Source organism: Hemicordylus capensis, chromosome 2 (genome assembly GCF_027244095.1).
Source record: "Hemicordylus capensis ecotype Gifberg chromosome 2, rHemCap1.1.pri, whole genome shotgun sequence".
Lineage (NCBI taxonomy): Eukaryota > Metazoa > Chordata > Lepidosauria > Squamata > Cordylidae > Hemicordylus > Hemicordylus capensis.
The window spans coordinates 382,237,679-382,262,669 of NC_069658.1; the positions used below are offsets into that span (position 1 = coordinate 382,237,679).

At 44.5% G+C, this 24,991-nt stretch overlaps 1 protein-coding gene across 8 annotated transcripts in view; it reads left to right on the forward strand.

The window, feature by feature from the left end:
• Positions 1 to 1,131: 1,131 nt before the first annotated feature.
• NDEL1 (nudE neurodevelopment protein 1 like 1) overlaps positions 1,132 to 24,991 on the forward strand; it is a 40,359-nt gene continuing 16,499 nt past the window's right edge. For 4 of the 8 annotated variants that reach the window (XR_008316048.1, XR_008316046.1, XM_053295665.1 and 1 more), the window contains exons 1-5: positions 1,132 to 1,324; positions 10,970 to 11,067; positions 14,852 to 15,005; positions 17,247 to 17,395; positions 24,360 to 24,496. Coding sequence is in view for 6 of the 8 variants with exons in the window: in XM_053295665.1 (XP_053151640.1) it covers positions 10,982 to 11,067; positions 14,852 to 15,005; positions 17,247 to 17,395; positions 24,360 to 24,496 (526 nt within the window). In the remaining 2 variants the exon portion in view is untranslated. Of the gene's footprint in view, positions 1,325 to 1,586; positions 1,609 to 1,631; positions 2,640 to 8,150; positions 10,826 to 10,969; positions 11,068 to 14,851; positions 15,006 to 17,246; positions 17,396 to 24,359; positions 24,497 to 24,991 lie in introns of those variants that run through there. The other 4 variants (XM_053295669.1, XM_053295668.1, XM_053295667.1 and 1 more) reach the window with 4 other exon arrangements.

Genomic DNA, 24,991 nt, shown 5'->3' on the forward strand with positions numbered 1-24,991 from the left:
GACTGCGGGAGACATTTCTGAGCTCTGGTTGAGGTCGGCAGGAAAGTAACTGAGTCATGTGAGAAAGGAGAGGCCCAAATGGGCGCAGTGTTTGCTAAGTCTGACTCTCCTCCTCCTCCTCCACCCCTCTCTGCAGCAACTTCCCACCTGAGCTGTTCCTCTGGTGCCTCCCTCCCCTATTTCCCGCCCATCACCATGAGTTACGGGCAGTCACCACCTGATGTGGAAGGGATGATGACTTCACTGAAGGTAGACAACCTGACTTACCGCACCTCCCCAGACACGCTGCGCCACGTCTTCGAGGAGTACAGCTGCATGGGGGCATCTACATTCCCCGGGGACCACTACACCAAGGAGAGCCACCGTTTTGGGGGTTGCAAGTACTTAGCCTTGCCAAGGGCACACAATAGTCTGGCACAGGCCCCTGTATATCTGGCCACCCAGAAACAAGGATGGGATGGGGCAGGCGGGGCAAGCTTTTCACTGCTTCTTTGCCTTGTCTGAGCCCATTCTCCAATCGTGATAATGGGCTCATTAACACAAATGGGTCAACAAAGGGGAGAATTTGAGGCAGGGTTAAACAGAGGATGAGTACGCGGTGGTTATTTTACAGGTTAGGGGTATGCATGGAACCTTGTCCTACCAGGGATGTGCATTACTACCCCTAGTTGCAGTAATAGGGGTAGAAAGTATGTACCCTAACTACTAAAAAATCATAATTTGCTATAATCTTCAGACCCCTTTAAGCATTTGGGGAGCTCCCCATTAATTTTGATGAACTCTCCCTCTCCATCAAACCGAATAACTCATATCTTCACGTCCCAAAATATATTACTTCCCCAAAGTTTCCTTCCTCTCCCCACAAAAATTTTTAAATGAAGAGTTACTCCTCAGCTTTCTCTCTGCACTCCTGTAATTCTTGTTTCAAACCAGCTGCCAATGCAATCACGGCTATTACATACTGTACAGTAGAAAACTGCAGATTGAGCCGAGAGACAAATCTACGACGCGGCACAACTCCCGACGTCTGCTTTATATGCATGGCCCCGCCCCCATTCTCCGGCCCTGTCGTTTCAACGCTCTAGCCCCGCCCCCCAAGAGTTGCGCTTGTCTCGTGGTGGGCCTCGCCCGCTCTGTGACGTAGGCCGCACGGAGGGTCCCCGGATGAGGCAGGGTTTGGAGTTGAGTCAGCGGCTGGCTGAGGCGATGCAACGGTATTGGTGGTGGCGGCGGCAGCAGCAGCAGCAGCAGCAGCTGCGGCCGTAACAGACACACAGCACTTGGACGGGTGACGCGGCGCGAGGAACAAGGCTGGGTTGAGAGGGTATGTGAGCACGTTGACTTTTCGGGGGATCCCAGGTGGGGCTGAGGTACCGTTGAAGCCGGGTGTGTCCTCCCCCCCCCGCCCTTCCTCCCCCCACCGCGCGAGCACTATCGCTTCACTCCTTCCCCCTAAGCTCGTGCCGATTGGTTGCAAACTGACAACGGGGCAGATTCCGCCCCTGCTCGCCTCCTATTCGCTGGCTGCAGCGCAATGGCCGGATGCGGCTGGCTGAGGGGTTGTCATTCAATGATCAGGGCGGGGCCGGGCTCCCTCTCCCCTAGGCGGTGAGGAGAGCTCGTTGCCCTTCTTTGCCTCTGACGGTTGGGTGGGGAAAACGGCCGGGATTTGTCCTTTCTCCGAGAACTGTGGCCTTCGCCCTGCTGCCGCCAGACTCTCTCTCTCCCCCCGTTTCTGCCCTTGTCCTGGGCCTGCGCTCCCCGCTTGGCAGCCAGTTGCAAAGGCTCCGGCTGCGCCTCTCTGGGATTTGCTTCATCACGGCCCACAGCGGCTTTCTCTTCACCTCTGGCCTGGCCCCCCCTTCACGGGAACAGGCGCTGCTTCTGTGCCAGCTCCGTGCCCAGGATGGGGCATCCTATTAGCTCCTCTTAAGTCTATGTTTAGCCTTTCTCTCTCCAGGCTCTACAACGGCCTCCCCTGCCAGTTCAGCGTTTGACCTGTGACTGCCAGCTACAGGCCAGTCCTCTAGTCCCTCTTGAGTTATGACTCCTCTCTGTCTTGGGTAGCCTTCCCCAGAGACCTTCTGCTCCTCGAGCTCTAGCAACACTCGCTTTCTAGGGAGGGCAGATTCCAGAATTAAAGCTTGCCTTGTTCATATGAGTAATTAGTTCCAGTGGTCCTCTTTTGGGTAACTTTCTCCATGGAATAAAACACATTCTTATAAACTAGGGTAGAATGCATCTGTGGCACAATTGCAAAAAGAATATGACTCTTCTGAGTCTTTGTGCTGGGGTAATGTGAAGTGAATCCCTCCCCCCCAACTTAAGCCTGTAGACTAATCCTTAGAGTCAAAGTAGATGTGATGAGGACAGCCATGTTTGTGTATGTGCTTTTCTTGCCATGTTTGTGTATAAAGTGGTGGCTGGGGTCTAATGTTTACATCCAGAGTTGTGTTGGGATGTAACTCTTCCTTCATTCCCCAATTTACCTCCCCACATTCTGCTGCTTCTCTCCCCAGTGTGGCTCACATTTGATTTTAGGGTCAGGCTAACAAAAAGAGTCTGCAGTGATGGAATGCAGGTAACAAAAGTGCGGAAGGGGAAGGTTTAGTTCCACTGGACCCCCGTCACCATTTGTTGTAAGTCGTGGACCACCCTCCTGTTTTATACATAAATGGGGTAGACACACAAACATGTGGTAGCCCCTATCATGTGCTGCTGCTCCTCCTCCTGCTAAATTTTGTAAACCCCTTGTGGCAGGAATCAGTTTGTTAGTTTGTAACGGAAGTGACTTGTCTAGGGAACAAGAGGTTGTTAGTTTGAATCCCCACTGGTGTTTCCCAAACTTTGGGAAACACCTTTGTTGGACAGCAGTGATATAGGAAGGTGCTGAAAGGCATCATCTCATACTGCACGGGAGGAGGTAGTGGTACCCCTCCTGTATTCTACCAAGAAAACCACATGGCGCTGTGGTCGCCAGGAGTCAACACTGACCTGACAGCATGATCTTCCCTTTTCTAAAGTACTAAACACACTGATAGTGTATACATCATATCTTCATGAGAAAAACTCCTTAGCCATGTGTATTTTTGCTATAAAAATCTTCTAACTGCCAGCCGGCTATATTTGTGTAAAGGGAAAAGCCTATGAGAAGTGTTGATGTCAGCTGGTTGCTAGGGTACACAAATATACTGATGATGTCAGAGCACTAAGTTCCCATGAGTCACTGAAAATATTTTGTTACTCAGAGTAGAGAAGAGGCAGATGTGGGAATAGATGCTACATGTTTTCCTGGCGGTATCAAGTTTCGGGAAAGTGGTTATGGTGCATCACAAATGTTTGTGTAGACATACTGTCATTTTTGCTCCAAATAATGTAGCCGTGTCTAGAAGCTTTGTAAAATGAATGCACTGAGAAATAAGACACATTTATTTCTAGATCAACCCTAAAGAGTTATCCCACTGTACCTTTGGATACAGCTATAACTTCCTTATCTGAGAAGTTTCAATAATGCTTTTAACTGAGAGAGTTAATTTGTTCATTTGAGAAAACTTCTGAGTGAAATCTATAGATGTTCCTGTCCTTGTGAGGGTTGTTTCCCTTGTTTAATGTTTAAATTATAGATTTGCTCTGCAATGGCTGCATACTGGACATCTCATATTCATAATGAAATGCTGATTCAAGTGCAGTAACAGTCTTAGAAATGAGTAATCCGATAAATACTGTATCTGGTAGATGGAGGCATCAGATCTATAAAATTAGTAAATCTTTGTTGGGAGTCAAGCTGAGCTTCCTTCTCTAGTTACTGTTTTACACACACACACACACACACACACACACACACACACACAGTATCATTTAATATTAGATGGGAGATAGATGGAAGACTTTGGTTATGTTTTGGAAAGGTGAATATAGTTTTGATGTGAATTTTTCAAGTGTCTGATTACCTTTCTGCCTAACAGTATATGGACTGAAGGCACCCTGTTTCCTTGGTTTCTTCAAAACTTTAAAATGGTGGCCAGAGGTTCGGCTGATACGCCAGCTGTGTCCATTTCTTGAGATAAATGACCTCAGAACAGTAGTACATTTGCTGCTGTTCACCTCCAGACTTGACTACTGCACTGCACGCTATGTGGGGCTGCCTTTGTACGTAGTCTGGAAACTGTGGCAGCCAGGTTGGTCTCTGAGTCATCTTGGAGAGACCATATCACTCCTATCTTAAAAGATCTACATTGGTTGCCAATACGTTTTTGGGCAAAATACAAGGTTTTGGTTAACCTATAAAGCCCTAAACAGCTTGGGCCCTGGGTATTTAAGAGAACGCCTTCGCTATGAACCACTCCGCCCATTGCAATCATCAGGAGATGTTAGTCTGCAGTTGCCGTTGGGTCGTCTGATGGCTACTCAGGACAGGCCTTCTCCATTGCTGCCCCGAGGCTTTGGAACGTGCCTCCCCATCTCTTACAACTTTTAAAAAGGCAGTCAAGATACATTTATTCACCCAGGCTTTTAATTAGTTATTCCTTCAATAGTTTGATGATTTTTAATAGTTTTATCATATTAAATTTTAAATTGTAATGTTTTAACCTTTTTACTTGCTTTTATTTTTTTGTTGTAAACCGCCCAGAGACTTGCATTTTGGGTGGTATACAAATATGCTAGTTAAATAAAATAAATAAAAGCCAAAGAAGGCCTGAGTCTCTAATTCAGCTTCAGCCACAATCTTGAATGGATAGAGCCAACATAGTTCAGCCCTCAGACCCCATAAACAGGTTTGACACATGCTGTAGGAAGGGAGGCTTTAAATATTTTGGGGGAAGAAAGCAGACAGGCAAAAATGGGCCCTGTTCCTTTTGTGCGTTTCCTGGGGGTTTGGAGACTGAAAGCGAACATTTTCTTTTCCTCTCTTTTTAAAAAGTGCAGGCTTGATAATAAATACTTGAGAATGCTAGAGCTCTGCCCAGTAGGCTAGCCACTTGAAAATAATTGGAGCAAAGGAGGAGGGAGAGGCTGACTCACCTCTGATGTTTGCTCAGAGGGACTGCCAGTCTGAGAACACGTGAACTCCGATTGCTTAAACCTGCATCATTTATGAAACACATGCTTTACTTTCTAAGCTTGGCCATATGTAAACTTTTATATGTGTTAACAACAAGCTAGCTTTTAAATGGAAAAATAATCTGAAGTGAACACTTCACTGGATTTAACCCTGTTTGGGGTCTTTAATTTTTTAAGGAAGGAAACAACAGCTGACTGTGCAACTTGGATATTAGGGTGGAGTTTGTGTATACAGATTGTTGTGTAAGTGTGGTGGTCTTTCCTTTGCATTTGGGGTTTTTTCTGTTCATGGATCACAACCGGAACTGGAAAGCTCTGTATTTATGGATTGATTTGTCATGCACTCCTGTATTTGTTTATACTGCATTTGGGAGTTTGATAACTTAGGGTCTGCTTCTAGAAAATGACTCCTGATTTAGGAGTAGTCTGTTTCCATCTCCTGAAAGAAGGCAACTTGTTTTTCACAACAGATAAGAGATATAGGCTGGGTAGACAATTTGGTAGACTGTTTAAGGATATATTTAGTAAGGCAGAAAATTAAACTGGAGTCACCTTAAGTGGCGGAGCGAGGAGATGCTTGACTAACAAGCAGAAGGTTTGGTTTGAATCCCTGCTGGTACTATATCGGGCAGCAGCAATATGGGAAGATGCTGACAGGCATCATCTCATACTGCACGGGAGTAAGCAATGGTAAACCCCTCCTGTATTCTACCAAAAGAAAATCACAGGGCTCTGTGGGCGCCAGGAGTCGAAATCGACTTGACGGCACACTTTAAGACCAAATTATGTACTATTAAGTATTCCTGAATGCAGGCTGCTAAGTCCAGGTTTATGGTTGTTTCAGCTCATCAATCATCAAATTTTCTTGGATCAGAGTTTAACTTCCTGAAATAAAAGTGCATTTGAGACAAATTGTAGTTGAGTTAGCTTCACTGAAGATTAGTGAACCTGCCAGATGAATGTTAAATAATTCCCTGTTGGGTAAAATGGCAGGACAGATTTTGGTGTCTCCAGGGAAGAACATGGTTAAGTCCCTTTATAACTAATCACATCAGTGAGTCTCCTTTCCTAGCACTTGTTTCTGTAATGCTTGCTGATGATGTGGTGTTTTTATTATAAAAGTAGCATTCTTACTGTGCAAATTTTCTTTACAAGTCTTATTCACCCTCATATCTTTCACCCTCATATCACCTCAAAGATACCTTATATCTTTGAGGTAAGCTGCTATTGTTTCTCTTTGAACAGAAGCAGACATTAAACCAAAAGAGTAAATTGCTCTAATTAGAATTGAAATATGTCCCTGGTCTGTCCATTCCTACTTCCAAAGCTGCTTCATTGGATATAACATCTTCCATTATTATTCTCTGTCCTCATGGGGAATAATGTTTTGTTTTCTTATTTTGTAACACCCAACTTTATTATTCCTTGTCATTTTATTGGCAGCAGATATAGCTGAAGGAGTGAACCGTGGTTCTGGTTGCTGTTGCAGATTTTTTCCTTGATAAAACTGATTGTCTTTAGAAACATTGAGACCAAGACTTTTCAGTATGTAAATCTGTGACCTTAATGGCCATTGCGGACTTCAGAGCAGCATCTGGGAACTGGAAGTTTTAGTAGTGAATCTCAGGAAATCCTAACATCCTCTTCCAGCTAGTTGCATGATCGTATGACTCTGATGTGAGCTAGAGCTTATGGTAATGATGAAATCCACTTCTGAGAAAGGTCACTTGTTGCCTGTTTGAATAGTTGTCATTTAAAGGTATATTGTAAAATGTGAGGCTTAAAACCCCCCACAACATTTCTTGTGCTTTCCCCTCCTCCCATTAATCAGTTTAGACTGTTTCCTGCATGAATTCTTAAAATGTTTAGGGAAGTAGGCAGAAAGTGACTACAAATCTGTTTCTGTAATGTGCATATGATCAGACACAAGCCTGAAGTACATTTGGTTGAATTCTCCAAAGTTTGTCTGCTATTCGTGCATCTCATACTTGGGAGCTTTCACATCACAAAGATGGGTGTCTGACACTGTCTCCATTTTCCTGCTGCTTCCCTGGATGCACTAGGGAATAGTACTATAGAATTACTAATTCCCCATAGTAATTCAATATAATACACATTCATGCTAAGTTTGAGAGAGGAAGAAAGTGGGGGATCTAGGGCTGCAGGAACAGGAGCGTTGGGCTGCAGGAACAATTGGGACAACTTTATTCTTTGTTGTCTTGTATTTAGGAATTGCGGTGGATTGGTTTAAGTTATAATCTTGTGCAGGATTTGGAAGGATGCTCAGTTGAGCGAAGTGGGACTTACTCCTGTTTATACTATACATACATAGCTTCAGCCAGGCTCTAAGACACTGCCTAGAGATGTACATATTAGGCGTTATAAAATGTGATAAATAATCAATGTCCAGAACTTTTCATGAACTGATATCTTTTGAGGAGGGTATCAGCAAATGTGCTTAATTAACTTTTGGTTGCTCTGAGTTATTGTTACCTTTTTTTGTAACAGGATTACACTTGATAATATTTTGCCCCTGGAGAAGGCTTTGGCTGACATGCGTTGGGCTAAAATAAACCTGTTTACAGCACTGTGGGACTTTTGTCTCTTCATTTTCATCTGTATTTGGTGTTTCTCGTTTTTCTTCATCCACTTTTGTAAACTAGGCCTAACTAAACCAGAGAATAAGTGGAAAGTTGCTAAACCAAGAAAACTAGTAGCCAAGCATAGGACAAGAAAGGAGTACTGAGTTTTTGCTTGTAAGCTGCATTCTGTACACGCTATTCTCTACATTGCATCTCTTTGGGGGCAATATTCAGACTTCATCCTTAGTCATAACATCATATGCTAAGAGAATACCCACCTAGGAAGAAGCTCTTGAAATGCACTCAGTCTGCTAGTGACTTGGCTGGAGTGCAGGAAACTTCTTTCTTGGGACAAGAATTTGGTTCCAAAGCTTGTGGAAGTATCCAGAGGCTCTGATTTGAACAGGCTGAACCTCTTATAATCTGATTAATAAACTCAAACTGTATACTAGCTTTAGTTCATGGCCACAAGAGGTATCCTAAATATTCTAGGGTGTAATCTCTGATGCAGGAAGGGTATTTTGGAGATGTGCCCATTGGTCACAAGCTGCTAGGCTTAAGAAGGTCTGATTACAATGTTATCCCATTCTGAGGTATAGTATTCAGTTTCCTTCTCCAATGATTTATCAAGGATTTAGAAGTGTTTAAAATAAAATGAACCTGAACACTCGTTTGTGCACCCATACTTCCCTACGAGGTGTTTATAAAAAACATTTATACAATTTTAAATACAAGTTTGCAAAGCAGTTTACTCAGTGACTGAAACTTCCCTTCACCAAATACATAAATAAATCTGTATCTTAGACTTGCTTGTTTGTGGGTGAGAATATTAGAGTGTTCAAAATGCCTCATATGTTTGGTATAAGGTAGGTCCATTTTACCTGCTTGCACAAGACAAATGAATTCATGGCAATTAAGTTATCTCCCAGAAAGTTCATGGCAAAGTCAACATTTGAATTGGGGGCTTCTGATTCATAGCTTGTGCTCTTAATCTCGCAAACTTCATTTCTGGAATTGTGTAGACTGCTTAAATATTATTTTGGCACAAGCATTGGAGTTTGCCATACTACTCAAGAGGCAGGATCTGCCAAATCCAAAGATGCCACTTATCAACTTGATCTGTTTGCTCTAATTGGTTCCTATGTGTGCGTGCAAGGTGGATGAAATGGGGCTATAGACCCCATTTCTGTCAGCATATGGAATCAGTTGTGTTACAATCCATCTTTGCATATTTCATTCATTCATTCATTTGATTTCTATACCGCCCTTCCAAAAATGGCTCAGGGAGGTTTACACAGATAAATAATAAATAAATAAGATGGATCCCTGTCCCCAAAGGGCTCATAATCTAAAAAGAAACACAAGATAGACACCAGCAACAATCACTGGAGGTACTGTGCTGGGGGTGGATAGGGCCAGTTACTCTCCCCCACTAAATAAAGAGAATCACCACATTAAAAGGTGCCTCTTTGCCAAGTTAGCAGGGATTATTTGGGAGCAGTAACAGGGAATGGCAGAATGCAAGAAATGGCAGGTTAGTGTTTATGTTACTCCATTGCTTTTCTACAGGATATCTTCCTTGGGCTGAGCTAAAATGACTCCTCTTTTTAGAGTTGCAGTTCTAGTTTTTCATGCTCTTCATCATTTTCAGTAAAAAGCCAAGTGCAGAGGAGCACTGTATTTTGTTATGTGTGTGTTCTGAATGCTCGGTTCAGAAATGTGGGTCACAGAACTAGGATGTGCCAATTTCTGTGCCTGGAGGTACAGAAATGGCTATTGATGCTTGTCAGAAACCATCTGTATTCTTTGACTGACAATGTTAGTGTTCATGCACATGTGAGTATATAACTCTTCTCGGGCAGTGATGAGTCCACTTTATTCCTGCCTTTGTCTGACAGTGGGCATATGTCACAATTAGGGAAATTAAAAGCTAATATTGTCCAGGAAGAGCCGTGATACTTCTTCAAATGCTAGCACTGATTGCTTTGGTCTTTATGGGGATTGGTGGTCCCCTGGAAGCAGGCATTTGACTAGGAAGAGGAAGAAATGTTGCTTGGAGCCATCCATTACGGAAGGCCATACTTGCTGTGATGCAGGATCTCCTGCTACTTAGTTTTTAATTTAAAAGCAGCACTGGGGGTAGGAATGATTTGAATCAGAGTTGCAGCACTGGCAGAAGTATTATTTAACCCTTTCCTCCATGCTGTTCTCGTGTTCTCTTTAAATTGCACTCTACCAGCTTTTCTTTGCTCTGTAGGGGGAATCCATAGTACCTGCGTATATTCCCCTATGGGATAAATAGCAGCTGGGGATAGGTGGTTTTTTTTGTTTTCAGTCGTGAGAACAATGTGTGTTGATGTGGGGGAGGTGAGAAGGGTTTAAAAGCACATCCCTTGCTCTAGTGCTGCAGTCCTGATTCAGATTGCAAACCCCACCTCCTGTAGCTGCTTTTGAATTTGATCCTAAGGCTTGAGAGAACCTAGTAACTATTCTGGTCTTCATTATCAAGCATGTTTATGTATCTCCTCAGTCATTGTACCTTGTACTACTTTATATTTCAAACCAACAATAAAGAGACCTGATATACAATACTAAGAATGCACATACCATCTATTTAATACAAAAACATACTGATATACAGCACATAGAATATGTATGTCTACATAAGTGTAAACATGTTCTACAATGGGCCACCGGTTATGTTCAGTTTTAGCACAAGAGTCTTTGTCAGTTAATTATGAGGAACTGGTTCAGTATATGGTCTTAATTCCACCAGAAGACAAAGCAAAAGTGCTTTGAGTTCAGTTCCTCCCTGCAGGTGTGTTCAACTACTGAGAATATCCATTGCCTTGCTTTTCACAATGGGTAGCTTTCTATAACGTCATTATATGGTGATCTGTAGTTTAAAACCACCACCTGTTGAAGTATTTCACAATTATTATTTTTAGGTATGGTATATTTTTAATATGCCATGCAGGATATATTCAGTGTTTCCTTCACCAAAACAAAAAGTGAATGAGTTGCCTTGATGATGAACTTCAGACTTGGAAAGCGTCTTCAGAATACTCTTGAGACCTTAACGCAGCTTGGGTCTAGAACCTTGACTTGCTAAGTGCTTTTTTATTACCAAAAGCAGTATGTCAGTACTCCACATCCACTTTTTTTAAAGACAAGAATAGAAGGTAGAGTACAGATCTTGTTTGTTTTATTACCTGCTTGTAACAATTGAAAGTTGTTAGTTATGGCTCTTGTCTGGCACCAGGAGGACATCTTGGGGGCACCTTCTTAAGCTGGGTGGGGCCTTACCTATTACTTTCATTTTGTAGGTTTCTCTGATCATGGACTTTGAAGAAATCCCAGACTTTTCAAATCTACAGGAGGAAACCGCATACTGGAAGGAGCTGTCTTTGAAGTACAAACAAAGGTATCTATCTAAACCATGGTGGCTTATTTTGAATTTCATTCTTGATGTTAATGCACTGAAATTGCTTTCTTCATGCTAGCCTTTATAATGCCAGTTTCTGCTTCAAGAGTCCTGCAGTTGAGAGCCGCACATCCCCAGCATCTCTATAAGCTCCATGCTCTATACAGGGTATAGAATTTCTTTGTCGGGACTGGCTTTGCACTGTTTGAAACCTGCCTTGCAAACAATGGCACCCTTTCTCATTTCAAGAATGTTACTGATTGCTTCCCATGCGGACTCAGTCTTATGCATCTCTGTTGGATTAATACTGTATCTCATTTAGTTTGGACTCTCACTTAAGTTTTGGTTTTACTGAAGTTGAGGTTAGATGCAGTGCTCCCTAGTTTTGGTAAATAAGATCATCCCTAGTTCTCAGGTTGTAGGAGTTTCTGGCTCCCCATAGCTTATAAGTAATTAGGTTGCCATCTCGGCCCCTGATGTTAAAACTCCTGCTCCGCCCCTTGTATATTGTGAGAGTGTAGCCCAGTAAAGGCCTGAGCTGAATGAATTCAGTTTGCTGCTTGAATGCAGACTATGCCTGATGTGGGGTGAAATACAAAGGCAGCTGTTATGGGTCACTAGAAAGAACACCCTCTTCGAGAACAGATAGTAGCTTCATTGTCCTTACTTGTAATGTGACTTTTGTATAGTCTGGACAAGTAGCAGCTCATGGAGCAATGCTGCTTTAAAAAAGATATTAGATTAATCAGCAAAGTATGTGTTTTGGCTGCTTCTAGCAGTTTAATACACTTTAGGACCCATGAATAAATATTTGCTGAACCTTATTGAAGTAGCTAATAAACTGTGAAGTGTGATTGGTCTCTTCAAAGCCCATCCACCCATTTCTCTAAAATACAGTGGCATTTAAAAACCAAATCTGCATTACATTCTTTTCATACTAGTTTGCTGAGAAACATCTCTAAAGACCTGGGCTGTGAAAAGTATTGTCCAGAATCCAGAGACCTATTTTAGGTATTCATGGGCTTGGCTGCCGAATCTCACAATGCTTTCAAAACTCCTCACATTCTCAAAAGGGGTTTGCCATAGAGCATTGGGGCAGGGTAGGGCGGGTTTGGGTTGCATATCCTATTAAAAAGCATAAATCTAAAGCTGCATTGGTTATGTGTAACTAGTTGTGCTGTTGTTTGGCTCATGGCTGTAGAAAAATCAGACTGGTAAGCTTGTAAGTCTCCTGTTGACTTTAGCACAATGAACTTGTACTGTATCTACAATGCATTCTTATTTGTGCGTGGTGGCTTTTGGATACATGGAAGTAAATTTCATTGATTGGTGTTGCATGATTATTTTTATTTCAAAATGCTAAAATGACCCCATGTTGCCCTTGGGGTAGTAAGCAACAATTAAATTAATACTAGCTGATTCGGCTCAGAGCATCTGTGCCCCTAGTTCGTCACCACCGCTGCTTTCTGCACCCACCCGTGCCACCACTTTTTTGCTTGCCCGCCCCTGCTGCATTCTTCTTCCCCGCCTGCTCCCTGCCCTCCTTCTTCTTCCTTCCCTGCCTGCCAGCAGTCTGTTTCCCCGCCCGCCCCCTGCCCACTGTCTTTGTTCTTGCCTGCCCGCCCCTTGCTGCCTGTTTCCCCACCTGCCGCCACCTTCGTCCTTTCCCGCCCACCTTCTTCTGCCTGTTTCTCCACCTGCCACCGCCGCCTGTTTCCCCCCCTGCCACCACCCCCTGCCGCTGTTTTCTTCACCTGGCTGGCTGCCACCACAGTTTTCTTCCCCCACTCATCCCGTGGCTATCTGGCAGCTCTCCGAATTCTCATGAGAGCTGCCACGCATGAGATTAGCCACAGGTATGCCATATTGTTGTATAAAATTTTTATAAAAACTACAATTTGGCAGCAGAGCGGAATATAAAACCCTGCCATCTGATTCCACAGCATACAAATGCGTGAGCTTTATATGACTACCCCTACACCAAAAAGACATATTGAAACAAAGATTTTACCAATCTTCTGAAAATAAAAACCAAGCTGGCCTAATGGGCCTCTTTGGTAGGGAGTTCCTTAATAATGTGCTACTAAGGAATAACTTCTGCTTTAACAAATAATGGTATTCTGAGCAGGGCCCCCTCAAATAACTGCAGTATACAGAAGAAGACTTCTACAAGATGAGGTGTTCTCTAAGTTAAACTAGTCCAAGGCAATTTGAAGTTTTTAAAGTGAAATCCAGCGTCTTGGATTGTGCTGGGCAACAAGTTGGGAGCCAACTCTTCTTACAAACACGAATATTTATATACCGCTTTTCAACCAAGGTTCCCAAAGCAATTTACATAGATAGAAATAAATGACTCCTCTTGGCACAGGAATTGCATGTATCCCCAAATCCTCCCGAGGAAGTGCATCCCCACCCAGAACTCCATGATCAATTAGCCCTGCCACCTTCCATGCCTCCATTGTGGATGACTTTAGTTTTACATGCATACATATTTGTGTGTGTGTATAGATTTAGATTAGATTAGATTTTTTAAAAAAAAGTTTAGGTGGTACATGGCAAGCCCTGCCTTTGCAGTGCTAAACCAATCGGCAGCTGGCAGAGAGCAACATCAGAGGCCCTATCGTGGCATGCGTGGGCAGGGCTACCAAGGCCAGCAGCAGTGGGAGGTGCCTGGAGAGGCTCAGCTGATGGGTGCACAGGCTGCGAAGCTGGGGCCTGGCGTAGTGCGGGTGTCCGAGCTTAGAGGTGTGCTGTGGGCTGGGCTGGGTGGCAAGGGCCTTTGGCAGCATCAGTGTCAGAGAAGGAAGCGGAGGAGGAGTCCTCCATGACCCCATTGCAGCTTCCACTGAGGAGCATGAACTGGGCTCAGGTGAGAGTAGGTGCGGGGACCGAAGGTGGGGGGGTTCTGGGGGAGAGCAGAGTAATAGCACACACATGCTCTGCATCGGTAAAGCTAGTTAATCCTTATTCCAATTCATTATTGACCTCGGGTACCTGCTTTATGCATCTACTACCTCAGCTGATGGCTATTGAAATGGAGCTGAAGGTCGTCTATATCCTGATAGCTCAAACTGGACAGCCTTCCTTATCAATTCTTTGTAGGTGTTAAAAAGTACAGGGGACAGGATAAGCATCTTTTGACACTCTGTAGAATAATTCCTATGCCATGGAGTAGTGATCCCCCAACACTAGCTTTTGAGGCTTCCAGGCAGAAGTAGAACTACCACAATGCAATTCTTTCAATTCCAGAATGTTCAAGGAGGCCAAGATGGATTCTGTAGTGAACCAACAAAGTCATGCTCCCCTGTCTGTCTCCCAATATAGCTTATCCAGCAGACAGCTAAGGTGGTTTTATTCCTCAGCTCTTTGTTTCAGTCTGGCCTAATTATGCAGGAGATCATGTCTGATTTTATTTCTGCCAGGGAACAAGGTAATTACTGTTAACTGTTAACTTTAAAATAAGTGTGTCTCAGAAAATATAGTGTTTTGAAGATACTTTCCAGCTAATATAACAAAGGATTTGCCTTTTGCAAAAAATCTAATCTTTTCCTCATTCAGGAGATGCATGCAGGTAATCTGCATCATTCCTGTTAATATCCTTTCACAATAAAAATTTCTTACCAGAATCCACATCATGGGGTGCAATATGCTTTCACCCCTCTTGAGGGTTAGTGCATGGGGGAGAGAGGTCATAGGCTTGGTATTAGTTGATGGACAAGATGAGAACGTGGCTGGTCTGGAGTAACATCCCTCTCTCCTCCCCACTCCCCTCAATTCCTCATAGCTTCCAGGAGGCACGTGAAGAGCTGGCTGAATTCCAGGAGGGCAGCAGAGAATTGGAAGCAGAGTTGGAGGCCCAACTGGTACAGGCTGAACAGAGGAACCGGGACTTGCAAGCTGACAACCAAAGATTAAAGCAGGAACTGGAAACGTTAAAGGTACAGCTGCACCAGTAATGATGTTGGTGAGGATAGATCTGGAGTGGAAAGTATCTTACTTGGTGACTTAGGTGTTGCTCAGAAGTGTGCACATAGATTACTGGGCTACTTAATAGTGAGCTATCCTTCCTCCTGTTTTTTGTTTTTGTTTTTGTTTGTTTACAGTCATAACCCAGTAGATTGTTAAAAGCCAATGAGAAGAGTGCCACCAAATGATCTCACTCTGATTATCCAGTGTATATCAAAAGGTTTTTGCCAGCGAACCTTCATTGATTTTCATGACTTTCCTTAAAATGAGACAGAAGAGTGCACTCTGGGTTGAGGGACTGTATTGGAAGAGTCCTATTTGAAAGGTATAAATATTGCTCTAGGCAGTCCTCTCAGTTTTAGGGCTGTAAGACATAGTGGACCATTAACCGCCATTGTGCCTTGGTAACTGGGTCTGCTTTTGCCTTTGGAGAATGACATTCCCTCCCCACCTAAAACTCAGAAGACCTGAGGTACCTCATACCTGGCTTTTCTGTAGCAGGAGTACCTTGTTGACAACTGATAACCATCCATTGTCATGAGGAACAAATACAGTTGGTGTCTACAGAGCCAGCGTGGTGTAGTGGTTAGAGTGCTGGACTAGGACCGAGAGACCAGATTTCAAATCCCCATTCAGCCATGATACTTGCTGGGTGACTCTGGGCCAATCACTTCTCTCTCAGCCTAACCTACTTCACAGGGTTGTTGTGAGGAGAAACCTAAGTATGTGGTACACCTTTCTGGGCTCCTTGGAGGAAAAGCGAGATATAAATTGTAAAAATAAAATAAGATGAGGGCTTCAGTGCACTGTATCTTCTGCACTCCTTAAAAACCTAGCCATGGAGGCATGTGACATTCTTACCCGAGAGGCTCTTGGAGCTACCTGTCTCCTATGGTAGATAAATGTGCTATCTAGCAATTCAGTAGACTTAAGGGAGAAAATCAGTAGGAAAGAAAAGATGATTGAGTCATGCTGGGTGATATCTTCTTCCCTTGCATCATGGTTTGGTTATTTACTACTGCACCTAATAGTGCAGCGGGGAAATGCTTGACTAACAAGCAGAAGGTTGCCGGTTCGAATCCTCACTGGTACTATATCGGTCAGCAGTGATATAGGAAGATGCTGAAAGGCATCATCTCATACCGCGTGGGAGGGGGCAATGGTAACCCCTCCTGTATTCTACCAAAGAAAACCACAGGGCTCTGTGGGCACCAGGAGTCGAAATTGACTTGACAGCACACTTTACCTTTAAGTCACCAAAAGCAACTTGTACATCTTTCTCACTATCATAGGAATCTCTTTTTCACTTATTATGAAACAAGTGAATTTGTTTTCCCATTTTGTGCCATAAGGTATTTGAGCATGTATGATGGGGAGTGATGTGCTTGCATGTGGGAAGGGGCTGCCTTTGAATAGAATAAGCAAGTCAAATGCAAAGAGAACTATTGATGGAATTTAGGGGCATGAATTCATAGTTCCTCCCCAGTCTCAGGTGTACTCTTATTTGGTACATGTCACATAAGCTTGTGTGTGTGCTGGTCCTCTGGTAGCTATCTGGGGGAATCATGCCATCACACTTGTGCAGGAGGAACCAATGGTAAACCACTCCTGTATTCTACTAAGAGAAAACCACAGGGCTCTGTGGGTGCCAGGAGTCGAAATCAACTTGACGGCACACTTTACTTTATTTACTAAATATATCTGCTAAATATATTTACTAAATTTATTGACTAAATATATCCATTCATGTATGGTTTTCTGGAACTCAAAAAATGCGATGCGTACTGAGATCTAGACACAAGGTAGATCCAAACCCAACAGATTCCAACTATACTTTAACAAATTTAATATATCACAATAGGCACAAATAATGCTGTACATATATAGTAACTTCCATAAATGAATATAACAAACGCATCTACTACTTACTCAGTCCACATTGCTATAAAGGTACACATCTACTATGAAGTCCACTACAGCGACACGGTGACCACCATATCAAGTAAAGGTCTTTATCAAGTGGAAAAAAATGTGGAATGTGATGAAGTGAATCTTTCTGAGAACTGAGGCTTATTGTTGTGATGAACCTATCCAGTACTTTTTACTATCCAGTACTAGTTTTCTGGAAACCAGTAGTAGGAGGCAGAAATGCCTTTAACCTTTTTGGTCTTCCTTCAAAGAAGCAGAATTTTCACTCTCACTTACACTTTCAGGAGAAACTTGAGTACCAGTATGCACAGAGCTACAAGCAAGTGTCATTATTGGAGGATGACCTGAGTCAGACCCGGGCAATTAAAGACCAGCTGCATAAATATGTAAGAGAGCTAGAACAAGCCAATGATGACCTTGAGCGTGCGAAGCGGTAAGAATCATCATTTTGGTGGTAGTCAGTGAATCTGTTCTCTGCCTGAGGCTAACACTTCCCTAGCTATTACTTTGACAGTCAGGCTTTTATTCTGGTAGTTTTTAAAAAGAACTCTGTGTTACAAACAGCCAAATCTCTTTTGCTTAGTAGCCTTGTAGATGAGCAAGAAACTGTTCCAGAATTTATGCATCAGTGTAAAAGACAAGCAAGAACTAAAGTTTCCCTTTTGACTCAGCCCAGCCTTCACAGGACAAAGGCTTTGCACTATAAACCTGGCCTCCATTTATGTATGTGCATGTAGTAATGTCTGGCTGATGTCAGACTGACTGACTGACTCTCTCTAGGCCAGGGATTCTCAAACTTGGGTCCTCAGGTGTTATTGGACTTCAAGTCCCATAATCCCTAGCCTCAGTGGCCTTTGGTTGGGGATTATGGGAGTTGAAGTCCAATAACACCTGAGGACCCAAGTTTGAGAATCACTGCTCTAGGCTTTTTAGTTTGGAAAAGAGGTGACTAGGAGACATGATAGAGGTGTATAAATTATGCATGGAGTAGAGAGAGTGGACAGAGAAATTCTTCTCCCTCTCTCAAAACACTAAAACCAGGGTCATCCCATGAAACTGAAGACCAGGAATTTTAGGACCAACAAAAGGAAGCACTTTTTCACACAGCGTGTGAGAGAATATGGCATTCTCTGCCACAGAATGTGGTGATGGCCACTAGCTTGGATGGCTTTAAAAGGGTCAGACAAATTCATGGAGGACAGATCTATCAATGGCTACTAGCCTGGTGGCTATAGTCTCCTGCAGCCTCTGAGGCAAAATGCCTCTGAATACCAGTTGCAGGGGAAGCAACCAAAAGAGAAAGGGCATGTCCTCACCACTTGCCTGTGGGCTTCTCAGGAGTATCTGGTGGGTCACTGTGTCAAACAAGCTGATGGACTGGAGAGGCCTTGGGCCTGATCCAGCAGGGCTGTTCTTATGATGACAGCTAGCATTCAGAATGTGCTGTGGAAAAAGTACTCAGTTTCTGCTCTTCTAAAGCCTGCAAAAGCAGAATAATACAGTAGATGTTAAGGCTTCTGTTAAGCAACATACTTCTCCTTGTTTTGCCTTCTGAATAGGAGTATCTCAATATCTTTTGTGAAGTCTTGCTCTCTGTGGCCTAGGGCACCCTTGCAGATGTGTTTAAAAATGTTGCCCTTCTCTATCTATGTATCTTTTGAGAAGTGGGTCTTGCAGGCTTCTCAGTTGTAATGAATTTTTGATGCTCATCATACATCTGGTTAAAGGCCCATGTGAATTCATTGTTTACCTAAACTGTGGAATAAAGGCCTGCCATCCTGCATAGTATTGATCCCTTGCTCCTTGAGTTGCTTACATGACCAGCCTTCCCCAGTTTGCTTGTGGGGTGACTTTCTAGGCATACTTTTTCTCATTGTTAAGTATTGGACTCTATGCACTTTCCCTCACTCTTAACATGTTCTAAAGAGCTGATCCTCTGGATCTGGATAGTGATTCCATCATCCATAAATAGTGGGTTCTGCGCCTGCGCAGATCAGCTTTGGGTAGAATTCGTTAGCTCCTCAAGACGCCGGCAACCACCTGTTGCACATGACTGTAGTAGCCCCTAGTGGCGGTTGGGCGTCTCTGCAATCAGTTTCTGACCACCATAGCAATCAGTACTCGGAGACAGTTTGCTCCTCGGAGAAAGTTTGTTTTTCGTATTTTTGGATCTTTTGACTACTGGAAACGGACTCTGACTATTCTTTGGTAATTCCTTCGGGTTTGGCATTGTTTGAGATTTATTCGGCTCAAGACTTCTGGATACGGACTTGACGACTCTTTTCCTACTCCTTCGGACTTGTTTCAGTCTCTGCCTTCCCCTTTGATGACGGAACGGACGACTACTCTTCTCTAAAATGAACAGCTCAGGCAAACCTGGTTAGGCAGATGGCTTGGGCAAGTCTGGAAAGGACAACACAACCTTTAAGCAGTGTACCAATTGTTGCGGGAAAATCCCCTCAACAGACAGCCATGCCCTTTGTTTGTTCTGCTTGGGAGAAAAGCATGAAACGAAAGCCTGCTCAGTCTGCATTACCTTTAACAAGCAGACTTTGAAAAATCATGCAGCACGCCTTAGGGTGTATTTGCTGGAGGAGTCTCTAGCACCTAAAATGGCTACCGAGGAGGCATCGCCAGGTCCTGCTCCGAAAGTGCAGTCTAAAGTCCCAGGAAAGTTGGACAAGCCTTCAGAGGCGAGTGCCTCGACATCGACCGCATCGGCTTTGAAAGCTGCAGTGTCGACCGCTTCGACATCGGGCACCTTAGCCCCATTTAAATGGCCGGAGGATCGGTGTTCTAGCCCGAAGAGGAAGCACAAGAGTAAGGCTTCGACGCAGGAGCCTCTGCCTAAAAAACATAAGCACAAACAGCTTGAGCCGAGTGCGGAGCACACTCCTTCGCCTTTAGGACTACAGGATTATGTGATCCCTCGGCGCCGGGCGGCTTCCTTATCCCCGGCTCCGACACCGCATCAGTCACCTCTGACTCCACGGCCTCGACATATCCAGCGTCGAGACTGCTTGGCGTCGAGGATGAATAGAGAAGTGCCAGCGGATTGCTTATAAGTGCCTTCGACGCTGACCGCTCGGCATCGACACTGCACGACATTGTTGTCGACGTCGGACAACTTTACAGCTCCGGAGTCGACTGTGGCAGTTATACTAGACGTGCAACTTGACATCGAGCCTAACATCGTGCCTGACATCGAGGGAGATTCTGTTATTGTGCATTTGCCTACAACTAGGACATCTCCTACATCTAGGGCATCTCCATTGACCCTGGCAGGGCTGAATGAGCTTCCTCCTGGTTGCTGTCTAACCCGCATGCTAAATTCAGAAGAAAGTACGCCTTCTACCCACACCTTTACGGGATTCCGGGAAGGTGACTATCAGCCTCTGGCTATTCCCAAAATGCCCTCTCTCTCAGCTAGGGAGACACCAGTCACTGGGCTCCTACCCAGTGGGGGTTGGGGAGATTCTATAACGGTATCCCGGGAGGAGTACTCCCTATTCACAAGATGATTAGAGGAACAGGAGCAAGATCCCCCTAAATGAATCCAGAGAATGGAGACGGCTGTGCAGACAACTGTGATTCCTGTACAGCGGGCAGAGATGGCCGTCCAAGTCACCGTACCTTTGCCTCCTCAGCGTTCAGTCTCACTTCAGACATACATACCACACCGGCCATCTCAACCACTGCCGCCACAACGTTCGGTTTCGCTTCAGACCAACATACCGCACAAGCCAACTCAGCCTATACCGTCCACTCGCAGCCAGGCGGCTACTCAGACGACCCGTACTCAGGAACCGATTAAGGTGACTTCTACAGCTGTAGGCAACTCACCCGTTTCATCCAATGGAGATGATAATGATGATATAGAGGGTGACTACACCTCAGACTCGACAGAGGCAGATCCAAAGGACCCAGAGGCACCTGCTCTTCCGGATTCGGATGTTGCTGCTGTTCCATCAATTTTGCCTAATGAGGAAATGAAAGGTTATCATCAGCAGGTGGCGGAAATGGCACGGGTCCTGGGTCTGCGCATGAAAGAGAAAACCACTGACTTAGAAGACCCAGTATATAATATGATGCGGTCGGCCTCCGGCCTGCAATCCATTTACTTGCCTATGCTACCTCATATCTCAAGAGCGGCTAAGTCAGCATGGGAGGTGCTGCAGACCTCTATACCTACTTCCAAGCGTCTGGAGGCTTTGTATCGGATACAGGAGGAAGAAAATGCTTACCTAATGCACCACCCTGCTCCTAATTCATTGGTGGTGGATTGTGCGACAACTTCTAAGGGCGGCAAAAGGCATACAACACCAGCAGACAAAGAAGGCTGCAAGCTGGACGTACTTGGGAGGCGAACTTACTCAACAGCGTGCTTGTCAATCAAAATAGCTAATTATGTAGCATGCCAGGCAAGGTACACACATTCCCTCTGAGAAGCATTGTATGATCAACGGATTATGCTAGAACCAGGGGAGTTTGTTAAAAGGTTTGAGACTGTATTTGCGAAGTCAACTGCAGCCACCCGCCAACAATTGGTGAATGCTAAGCATTTGGTTGAATCCGAGTCTTGGACATGGACGTCATCTATTATTTTGAGAAGGCATGCCTGGTTACGTGCTACAGGACTACAACAGGACATGAAAGATCGAATTGAGACTCTGCCCTTTGATGGTGCCGGTCTCTTCAGACAAAACTGATGTCAACATGGAACAGTGGAAGAAGTCCCAAATTACGGCACGATCTTTCACTAATCCAAAGTATTCTAACAGGTACAGACCATACAATCAATATCAGAACCGCCAGGGCACTTATCGCCGTTCCGATAGGAGAGATTTTAAATGACCTTACCGGCGCTACAATAGTAACAACAAGCAGCCCTTTTATCTTAAGAACAGGGCGAACCAATCTTCTCAAAATAAGAGAACGTTGCAATCAAAGCAGTAGCTTTGATCAGTCACAGAGCCCACAGACATTGAGCGAAATACCTCTTCTACACAACAACAAGCACTTAAGTACCAGGAACACCATCTCCTTGAACACAGCCAGAGTTACCATCAAACTGGCAAGCCATGCCCAAGCATGGCACCATATAACATCGGACCACTGGGTCTTGCGCATAGTATCAATGGGATATGCGCTGGAGTTCAAGGAGTACCCACCGTTCCTGGGTCTGAAATGCACTCCCGAGACCCCAATACTGAGAGAAGAGGTACAGAAGCTCTTATTGAAGGGAGCAATATCGCCGGTGCAGTGGGCTCTGAGCTGGACGGGATTTTATTCCTGGTATTTCCAGTTCCCCAAACGCAATGGGGGCATAAGACCGATAATGGATCTTCGAGGCCTAAATCAGTACATCGAAGTACAAAAATTCAGGATGACAACGTTGCAAGCCATCCTTCCACTCCTCCACGGGGAGAATTGGATGGCTACGCTCAACCTAAAGGATGCATACTTCCATATAGGCATTCAAGAAAATCATCGCAAATATCTCCACTTCATCATGGGGAACGAGATTTATCAGTACAATGTGCTACCTTTCAGCCTAGACACCGCTCTGAGGGTGTTCACAAAATGTGTAGCAGTAATAATCGCCTATCTCAGGATACAGGGTGTGTCCATATACTCTTATTTGGACGACTGTCTTCTGATGGCCAAGACGCGGGAACAATTGCTGGAACACATAGGCATGGTGACGAGCCTATTGGAGAATTTGGGAGTGCAGATCAGTTGGGAGAAGTCCTTTCTGCAACTGGCAAAACGCCTACAGTACATCGGTGCACAGTTAGATATGGCAGCACAGAAGGCATTCCTCCTGGTGGATTGGTTTGCCTGTCTACGTGCGCTAATCGTCCTGCTGGAGCAGCACGAATGGGAATTGAATCCAGAAGTACTGGAACAATTGTTCCTGGCTTGGGGCAGACCAAAGGTGGACCTATCTGCGACTTGAGAACAGCAAGTACGAAAAATATTGCTCCCGGATGGGAGTCAGTCCACGAAGCAAAGGTGATGCCTTTCAATATCTATGCCAGGAGTTGTTTTATGCCTGTCCACCCATGCCATTACTGCCCAGGGTGGTGGCCAAGTTCCTACACGACCAGACAAGGGCAATAGTGATTGCACCGTAGTGGCCAAGGCAGCCATGGTACACGCAACTACTCAGACTATCGAGAGGAAAATACAGAAGGCTCCCTCAGTGGACAAATCTAGTAACTCAAGATCAAGGCAGGGTGGTTCACCCCAACTTGTCCGTAATGAATCTCACCGCGTGGAAGATAGGCTTCTTCAGAAGATCCTCCTAAATACCCGTAAGCAGTCCATTAGGTGGAACTACCGGGCAAAATGGTGTAGGCTTGCTGCACATGCTGCCTCCAGGGGCTATGACCCGAAGGAGGCAAGTCTGAAAGCCGTCCTTCTCTACCTGACCACTTTGAAACAGAGTGGACTGGCGAATGTCTCTATTAAGGTTCATATGGTGGCAATATCTGCACACCATGATGGGTGGGATGGCAAGACAGTCTTCACCCATCCATGATGTAAGGACTTTTTGAGAGGCATCAATAACCTATATCCGCCTGTGTGGCAGCCAGCCGAAAAGTGGAGTCTCTCCTTAGTGCTTTCATCTCTAATGGAGGCGCCATTTGACTGGCAACGGCATCTCTGAAGCTCTTGACCCTAAAAACTATCTTTTTAGTGGCAATAACTTCCGCCAGGTGAGTAAGTGAACTATGTGCACTTCATATTGATGAACCTTATACAAAGATTTATCTAGAAAGTGTCGTCATGCACTTAGATCCCGAGTTCCGACCTAAGGTAGTTACTGAATTTCACCTGAATGCCAAAATTGTGCTACCTACCTTTTTCAGGGAACCAACGTCTACTCTCGAGCGTGCGATGCATTCGCTAGACATCCGACGAGCTCTTCTCTTCTATTTGAAGGCCACTAGCAGTATTCGTAAAACACCTCGGTTGTTTATAGACTTACAGGGGAAGTTCAAGGGGTGTTTGCCAACTCGCCAGAAACTCCCCTTCTGGTTGGTGGAATTGATTAAACTAGCGTATGACCAGCAAGGGGTCAGTCATTACACCCTCGCTACCATCCCCACATCTAAGTTGGCAAGCCACTGTAACATCTTACACAGGCTGCTATACCTCTGCAGCGTCATACTGCTATGTCGGCCATCAAGAAAATGATTGCAGAGATGCCCAACCGCCACTAGAGACTACTACAGTCACGTGCAACAGGTGGTTGCCGGTGTTGCGAGGAGCTAACGAATTCTACCCGAAGCTGATCTGCGCAGGCGCAGAACCCACTATTTATGAATGATGGAACCACTACCAGATCATCTATTACAGGTAAGCAACCTGTTTATTTTTTTTGTCTCTAGGGCTACAATTGTTTCCTTGGAAGACTTTGAACAAAGGCTGAATCAGGCCATTGAAAGAAATGCCTTTTTGGAAAGTGAGCTGGATGACAAGGAATCTTTGTTAGTTTCTGTACAAAGGCTGAAGGATGAAGCAAGAGGTACTGCTGCATTTATAGTTGCTGATTAGTTTATTAAAGAGTCTGCAGATGCAGCTTCCAGTGAGTGAATGAATAAGGTCCTGTAGGATGAAACTTGAAGTGCGAATGTATATCATGTCCAGGGTCTTTAATGTTGTCTCTTTCTGAGTGTTTCATACAACAGCAAGACCAGTTATGTAAATAATTATTGAGCCCAGATTAGGCAAACTTCTCTCTGGGATGCTTTAGGTGGTTGATATGCTTCAGAACATGGGCTAGACTTGATTATTGGGTCCCTTCTGTCTGTCCCAAACATGCCCAGTCAGGTAGGCAGCATTCTTGTGCACATGTGTGGTCTCCTGCATGCAAGTTGGTTCTCCTGCAACTATGGAGAAGCTGCTGCCAGTCTGTGTAGACAATGCTGGGCTAGATGGATCCATGGTCTGACTTGGCAGAAGGCAGCTCCCTCTGTCCCTAAGTTCTGAAGAGGAGAATAGACAGTACTTAATGTGAAAT